This window comes from Gambusia affinis, linkage group LG23 (assembly GCF_019740435.1).
Source record: "Gambusia affinis linkage group LG23, SWU_Gaff_1.0, whole genome shotgun sequence".
Taxonomy (NCBI): domain Eukaryota; kingdom Metazoa; phylum Chordata; class Actinopteri; order Cyprinodontiformes; family Poeciliidae; genus Gambusia; species Gambusia affinis.
The window spans coordinates 6,941,784-6,949,634 of NC_057890.1; the positions used below are offsets into that span (position 1 = coordinate 6,941,784).

The window sequence follows — 7,851 nt, forward strand, 5'->3', positions numbered from 1 at the left end:
ATATTCAAAAAGCAGGATTTTTCAGGCTTTCTTTTCCTTTGCCATTACACCAATCACACTATCAAGGGGATCTCTAACGTAAATAAACCAGTCTATTCAGAAATACCCACACAAATAATTTTGTCAAATACTCTCTGAAAAAAAAAAAAAACTTTATTTCAGACTTTTACTTGGTTTAAATTATGTCTCAGATATGATAGTTTTTCCATTCGTGTTAGGGATTATTCCTGCTCTGTAGTTCCTCGCCATTCTGAGGTTCCCAGGGGTCCATTTCGAATCCACTGCTGTTTATCTTGTACATGTTGCCCTTTGGGCTAATTTTTAGGGAACACAATGTTTCTTTTTACTGCGATGCGGTTCGTTTTCTACTGTGTATGCATTTTATTATTTTGTTTGGCTTAACTGTGAAGTACTTCCATCAGTTTTTGCTGCTCTTAAAGGTGCTAATGAAATAAGTTATACCACAACATAACACAAATGTTTTTTAGAAACTTAGAATACTGCTGACATGAATAAAAGGTATGACATGTAATATAAATGTATAAAAATGAGATTTAGTAAATAAGGTTTTATGTAGTTTGTTTTCTTTGATAGCTAGCTATAGAAAAGACTCAACTAATATATTATCAAAATTCAAATAAATCACAAAAACAACCAATAATCACGTTTTTATTTATAAGAATACGGACGTTACACCCTGGTGTTTTATTACCCCCAGTCCAGTTGGTGGCGCTACTTGCTCACACAACAGGATGGGTTTCCACTGAAACCAACTTTCTACTTTTAAACAATGGCGCAAACTGCGACTGAAACCCCTCAAAACTTATTCAGTTGCCAGTTATGCGGTCTGAGCACCTCATATACGTACTACGGCCAGAAACCACCCAACACCAGAGCCATTGTGTAAGTTGAAATTACGTTAAACACTGATTTACGAAGCGGTATGGTGCTAGCTTGTGCTAAAGCTATCAACGCCTCAGCTACATCTGTGTGGCATTTGTGTGCAGTAAGTAACTCCTTCAGTTTCTGTGTTGTATTCAGGGCACCGCATGATCTTCATGGTATATTTTATCATAGTAGTGCTTCTAAGAACATATAAGTTAAGTGTAATTGAAGCCTGAGTGCTGTTTCTGCCTTTTATCAGGTTGCTTGAGGAATGTTTTGTGACTAAGGATCCATTCAGTCCGGATAAGGAGAAGTTTCTGGTTTTGGGATCTGCATGCAGCCTGTGCAACATGTGTGTCTGTGTTGGACCGGTAAGACAGATGAACACCTGTATGATAAAATATAAATAATATAATCTATTGATTAAAAAAAAGATATACATGTGTCCCAGGTTATATTTACTTTCCTTTAATGACATTCCTTATTTACTTACTTATTATTATGTATTCTTTAATAGAGAGATATGGGGGCTTTCGTTTAAGCATCATGAAACTGCACATGTTTTCGCTCGCTATTTAACACCTGGATACACAAGTGGTTTAATAAAAAGTTACTTTGTAACTGTACGTCATGTAAGCACCATCCGTCGACCTATGAAAGGGACGTACTGTGCTTTTTCTTTTGTGCAGGACTGCAGCCTGTTCTACACCAAGAGGTTCTGCATGCAGTGCGTGAATAAGCACCTGGACCAGTTCCCCCATCAGATTCGGGCCGAGCTGGCAAAGAAGAAGCAGAGTTCAAAGCCCGGCGTCTCATGACACACGAGGTCCTCCAACACGCTCACCAGACTGCAACAGAACTTGTACTTTTTGTGGAACAAAACGTTCGGCACTAGACATACCGGCGGGGATTGCGTGAAAACCGTATCAAGTCACAGAAAAATGTAACTGGTCCTGCTTTTAATTTGAAATGCAAAAGCGTTCTTTATGTAAAAGGACACTAACTGTCACTGCCTACTGGTTAAAGATATATATTATCATATAATATATAACTTTAACCATATATATATATAAATGTTTCAAATAATTCATACCCATTTTTATCTACGTCAAACCAAAAACATGGATTTAGATTTTGTTTAATGGAGAATAATTTTCAAGCAGAACAAAAAACAGCCAAACAAACAAACAAACAAACAAACAAACAAGGGTTTCGACTGAAAAATGTGGGATTTGTTTGTTTTCAGCTCACTCTACACCTAACTGGTAAGTCCACCTTAAACCATAAGAACCATTCTTATGGTGAAATATGGTGGCAGCATCGTGATGTTGGAGAAGCTGGGGGTCTTTAAATAATAAATAAACTCCAGATTAAGCAGTAAATTTCATAAATCATCTTTTCAGTAAACCTACTGCTCTTGTGTGTAACTTTTAAACAAATGTTAAACAACACAAAGTTCCTCAGTTGGACTGAAAAGAAGCTTTTGGGATTCATCCCATGGTGTCATTCCTGTTCCTTTTTGTCCCCGGAGAGGAATATTTTCCGTCGGTTCTGTGGTTTTTAGGCCGTAACCGATCGTCCTCCCGCCTCGTCACTTACACCCTCCCCTCATCCAGCTGAAGCCGATCAAAGGTCCGTTTCCAGCCCGGGTCTGGCCCTAGCGCAGGGCTCCGCGCACGTTTACAGCAGCACAAGCACATTGTGGATTAAGTGTGATCCTAACCCGATAACATCTATATAACAGATGGCCCCGGCTGCCTTTATCACGAGATGTTTTCAGACTCTGCGAGGGTTAATTGAAACAGCATGGCCTTGAAGGCAGGCCTCTCCCCTCTCTCTGCTCTCTCTCTCTCTCTTTTTTTTTTTTTTTTTCTCCCCCTTTACTGGCAAAAAGCTGCAGAGGAATCCAGATGATAATCACCGGGGAGTGGATGTTGGGACATTGTAAAACTTACGCGAGGCGGATTTTTAATTTTTAATTTATTTTTTTGGTGATTTTATTCACTTGTTACAAAAGTGATGCAAACAAATCCCCAACGAGGAGGAGTTTGCTATAAATTTAACTCCACTTCGCCTCCCTCCTCCCCTCCACACACACGCCTCCTTCTCCTCTCCCGTCTTCTCCTTTTTGGTGTTTAAATTTTAAACCCACATCAGCAATTACACCCACAAACCACACCAGTGCCAAAGTCTCACAGCGATAGGCACAGAGCCAGCAGTGACATCAGGGCTCAACAGCTGATGTCATTGGTGGCAGAGGTGAAGAGCTTTTTTTTTTTTTCTTTCTTTCTTTTTTCCTGGTCCTTCTCGTGGAAGAGCTGCACCAGAGTTGACCCTAAAAGCCCCAGCCTTAAGAGAGTTACCACTGTTTGAATCAAGGCTGGAGTTTATGTGACACCAGAGCAGATGGAGCAGTGATTGATTCATGTGATAGTGTGTCCTGCCCCGGAGCGACACTTCATTACACTACTACTACTGCAGGAGGTATCAGATGTTTTACTGTGTGTGAAGGAGTATGAAGACATGCGCTCGTGTCGATTAGAAGGTGTTGATGGAAACGCAAAGCCTCGCAAAAGTGCTCAAACGTAGTGATTTGTGTCATATTTTGACCACAAACTCCAATCTGTTTGGATTTGATGCGATGCACCAACATTGACCCCCTAACAGGTGAGTATGTCAAAGATCCAGACAAAAATCTAGAATGGAGGATCTCTCCCCTCCTCTCAAAAGTATGCAGCTAAATGTGGGGTGCTTGCACGCCACACTGTTCAGATTTCCACCTTTTAAAACTAATGCTCCCTCCGGTCCAAACTTCTGCACTACTTCTCTGCTCTGCAGTTGTTCCCACTGCCGCGTGTGGGCGGTGCTCCAGCCTGACGAATCGCTTCTCTGTTTAAATAGTCAAGTTTCCTCCTTCGCTCACATCTCTCTTTAACGCCATGTTGGCTGTTATGGCTTGACTTGTTTTCATCAGGCTTTTTACTACGAACCTGACAGAAGTGTGGTTGCGTGAAGAAGAAGAAGAAAAAAAAAAGAAGAAAAAACACCCCCCTTTCCGGAGACCATTCCGTTTTTTTAAATTTTTTTTATTAAGGCGTAATTTGGATGATAGGCGCAGAGGATGCATGCGTAGTTCGTGACATTGTATTTGGAGGGAATACTACTTTGGAATAGCAGTTTTTAAAGGGACCGACACCTTGTTTTTTTTTTTGTCCTTTTTCTTTCCTTTCCTTTTGCTGCGGGTTTTTCCCCCCACTTCTCTCTCGTCATATATGTGCAACAACATGTCAGACGTTCGCCTCTCTAACGCGAGCCCCACGGTAGAGCGGGTGGACGCGCGGCCGCCGGACAACACCAGGTCGGTCCGCAGGGTGCTGTTCGGCACACCTGACCCGGAGGAGACGCGGAAGCAAGCGGAGGCTCTGCGGCGGCAGTCCGTGGAGGCTTTTAGGGACACGTACAACTTCGACCCGGTGGAGGACAGGCCGCTCTCTCCGGGGCTCTACGACTGGCAGGAGGACGAAGACGCGCCGGAGTTTTACCGCAGGCCGCTCCGGGGGAGCCAGCCGCTCCGGGGCGAGGCAGGCGAAGGCAGCCCGGAGACGAGGAGGGAGAGGCGGTCGGCTCACACTAACGGTTCGCGGAAACGATCTTCAGAATCTGCAGGTGAGAAAACTCACTTCGTATTCTACAACTGTCATGTATTTAAAATTAACTTTAAGGGGGGTGGAAAAGTAGATAAAACGGTAAGAAAATTTAATCATTTAATCAGCGGTTTGCTGTATGTTTGCTTTTCTACTTTTATTGCTAATACGATTCCAATTTTACATAAGTTCGTATTTATTTATTTTTTTCTACCGAGGGACTTTTCCTCAATCTGAAGAAAAGTGGAGGCGTTTCCTTCGTGCAAACGTTTTTATTATTGTTATTATTACTATTTTATTTTTTATTTTTTGCACGTTATGCATTCATCAATTTTGGTTTTGAAGGTCTTTGCTCTGACGATTGCACGAGTAACGGCAAAAAGTCGCATTCCGACAAAGACGACGATGAAGAGCAGGCGCTCGGTGCAGGAAGCCAGACAGAGCAGGAGGAGGAGGAGGAGGTCCCATGCTGAACGGTGCCAGGTTAGAAACCATTTTCTCTTCATTGCGCTTTGAATGGCCGCTGCGCTCTTCTCTACTCTGCGTGCTAAAGCAGTAAATATGCATGCACAACCGCTGCAAACATCTGCACTCGCTCTCCTGTCTTCAGTTTTTCGCTCCCCATGCTTCCTCGCTGTGTGTTGTGCGTGAATGCACGAGTAGTATCACGCATAAGTGAATCACTGGCCCCGTTTCCTCTGTGTCCCACAGAGCGCTGAGACCTGCCGCTGGAGGCTTCCTCACCGTCTGACAGGAGACGTGGAGAAAAACAAAGCAGCTTTATCAGAAAGAAGGGAGGAGGATCAGAAGGCTGCACAAGCACTGAATATGTACACTATTGACTTTTGGCACTCATATTTTTTCTATTATAAAATTGCCTCAAAAGCAGCAGACAATGTAGCAGTGTGCAAATTGAATTTTGCTCATATTTTTTATATATATGTATAACTAAAAATATCTAAATATATATATATATCTACTACCTATGTTTCAGATGTAGCAAATAATTGGTTTTCATACCTTTTTTTGTGTAAATGTGTGTATGCGTGAGTTTGACTCAGGGAGTTGCAGTGCAATTCCCATCAGAGAAATTTGAAAGTTATTTAGTATAAAACAAAAATGCTAATTTGTGTCATTATTCAGGTATTTCATGTAAGTTTTTCTTATTATTAATATTATTCGAGAGAGAGAGAAAAATGCAGATTTTAAACATCAGGGTCACATGGAAGCAAAAATGTTCACTTTTTCTACAGTGTTGACGTTGAAGGCCCCACCTGGTCCACACTGTGTAAGACGAGGATCCATGAAACTGGGAACAGCCACAATAGATAAAGTTTACAGTCTTCTTAGTTTCCCTGTTTTTATTTTCATTTCATTTTACTTTCCAAATAGGATCAGGTTTGGGAGGGAGGGGGGTTGAATTTCTTAAAACTGCTGAGTAATATCCACCGTTTTCTTTTTCTTTTTCCTTTTCTTTTTTAAAGAAATGTTAGCAAATAATCCTACCAATTTTGTTTTGTAAAATTCGGCGACTTTCTATTTCAGTGACGTACTTGCTCCCCCCTCCGTAGGTAGGTGTGGTCCAGGGTAACATAGATGGAAAAATATGTTAAAACCACTGGGCTTTCTTCTTTATGCAAATATGTGAATCAAAGAATGGTGTTTGTGGTGTGACATTCATGTGGAACATGTAATTAATTGCACTATTCATTTCTCATTTAAGTGAGGGCAGAAATACAAAGTGACATCCCCTCACTTTGTGTAAAACTTTGAAGTGTTTTTCTTTTTTCTTTTTTTTTAAACACTGTAAGGCTATACTAACTTATTTATGTCTTCTTTTTTGTGGGTTAATGTTTAGCTTTCCAAAGCAACATTTTGTGCATTCTTGTAAATATATATTTTCATCTTTTTTTAAATTTTTTTTTTTTTTTTTAAAGATGAGTAAATAAAATTGCTAAACTGAGCCAAATAATTGCTATTGTATATTTTACTTTATTGGAAGCGCCACAAAACGTTAAGATTTAATCGCTGCATTAGTTAAGAGATGTGACTTTTGTCTTGACTAGACAGATGTTACTATTTGACAACTCTTCCATAAGGTTCAAATTGAGTTCAGAGATTTAATAGCTGAAAATTTATTTGGACCAAAATAAAAATAAAAAGCGTGCATTTTGTGCGTGGAAGCGGCAGCAGAGTGCAGGCCGTGACTGCTGAATCCCTTCAGTCTGAAGTTAAAAAACAACACGGGTATGTCCTGAGGAAAGCAGGGTGTGGGGAGGAGTAGGGGGGGGAAAAAGAGAGGGAAAAAAAGTTTCTGGTTGTTGGCATTCCTGGGCTCCAATCACAGCAGAGGGAAGAAAAGCAGACCACTTAGCCTCCAGCCAATCAGAGAGCTGTGGGAGGGAGTCGAGGACAGTACAGACTGTTCTTTTCATAAGGCACACACCACCCAATTAGTTTCATTGGCTGTCTCTTTCCTGTTGATACTAGTGTGTGTAGGAGTCAAGTACAGAGAGTGTGAGAGAAAGAGCTCCTCTCATGATATCTCACACTCGCTCTGAGTGTCCGCAGGATTTACGAGTGAGCTCATATATTTTCAGTGCCATTTTCAACTTTTCTTGCAACAGTCCTCCAGATTGTCTTTGACGCTGTCCTCAAACGTGGCGACCGCTCTTTGCAGAATCATTCATTTCTGCTCATCTTATCTCTCGGTCGAGACTTTATTCGCCACCTCGGTATCTGCTTTATGCTTTGTCAAAACTTGAGTATCCTTTTTGTTTTTGTTGTTTTTTTTGTGACAAAACACCATGTTGGGTGTAATAATGCCGCTGAGCTCTGCGAGTCATGGAGATCTTCGCTGAAGAAGAAATTGTCAGAGCAGGCCTCACCTTTTTCCACTCCCAAAACTTCTGAGAATTAGGAACTGTTTTTAACACAAACTTCTCCTTGATTCCGTACACATTTGACAAAAAAACAAAAAACAACTGTTATTGTCAGTCGCGTGCATTCGCCTTCTGTTTCTCAGTAACCGAAAATATAGCTCTTGTTAAGCAAAACATCCCACATAATTATTTTAAGTACACCTTTATTTTTAGGAGATATTGGACTTTGTGTAGGTGAGTTTCTTCTGGCCACAGGCTGCAAAGCATGCTGGAATATTCTCTACCTGGTGAATAATGTATCCTTAATCTAACCCAAAAGTTTTAGCTTATGACTAATCAATTAGCAGGTGAAAATATGGACAAATGTACCTTAAAGGGAAAGTCGAAAAGACCAGGATCTGCTGTAGCCATGGTAACTGTTTACAAAACACAAGAGGTAT

The 7,851-nt window shown here is 41.0% G+C and overlaps 2 protein-coding genes across 2 annotated transcripts; both read left to right on the forward strand.

Annotated features, from left to right (window-relative positions):
* Positions 1 to 651: 651 nt before the first annotated feature.
* cdpf1 (cysteine rich DPF motif domain containing 1) lies at positions 652 to 2,378 on the forward strand. Its single transcript, XM_044108909.1, has 3 exons — positions 652 to 903; positions 1,145 to 1,256; positions 1,575 to 2,378. Exons 1-3 carry the CDS (start codon positions 791 to 793, stop codon positions 1,701 to 1,703), a joined length of 354 nt encoding a protein of 117 aa, XP_043964844.1. The 5' UTR covers positions 652 to 790; the 3' UTR covers positions 1,704 to 2,378.
* Positions 2,379 to 2,479: 101 nt separating this feature from the next.
* cdkn1ba (cyclin-dependent kinase inhibitor 1Ba) lies at positions 2,480 to 6,492 on the forward strand. The gene is made up of 3 exons (XM_044108907.1): positions 2,480 to 4,551; positions 4,875 to 5,012; positions 5,241 to 6,492. Exons 1-2 carry the CDS (start codon positions 4,158 to 4,160, stop codon positions 5,000 to 5,002), a joined length of 522 nt encoding a protein of 173 aa, XP_043964842.1. The 5' UTR covers positions 2,480 to 4,157; the 3' UTR covers positions 5,003 to 5,012; positions 5,241 to 6,492.
* The last annotated feature ends 1,359 nt before the right edge of the window (positions 6,493 to 7,851 follow it).

Bases quoted from the DNA above. Each gene is read 5' to 3' on its own strand.
- cdpf1 (XM_044108909.1), top strand. From the start codon at position 791: ATGGCGCAAACTGCGACTGAAACCCCTCAAAACTTATTCAGTTGCCAG. The intron at 904-1,144 runs GTAAGTTGAAAT...GCCTTTTATCAG, and splicing joins CCCAACACCAGAGCCATTGT to GTTGCTTGAGGAATGTTTTG. The intron at 1,257-1,574 runs GTAAGACAGATG...TCTTTTGTGCAG, and splicing joins TGTGTGTCTGTGTTGGACCG to GACTGCAGCCTGTTCTACAC.
- cdkn1ba (XM_044108907.1), top strand. From the start codon at position 4,158: ATGTGCAACAACATGTCAGACGTTCGCCTCTCTAACGCGAGCCCCACG. The intron at 4,552-4,874 runs GTGAGAAAACTC...TTGGTTTTGAAG, and splicing joins ACGATCTTCAGAATCTGCAG to GTCTTTGCTCTGACGATTGC.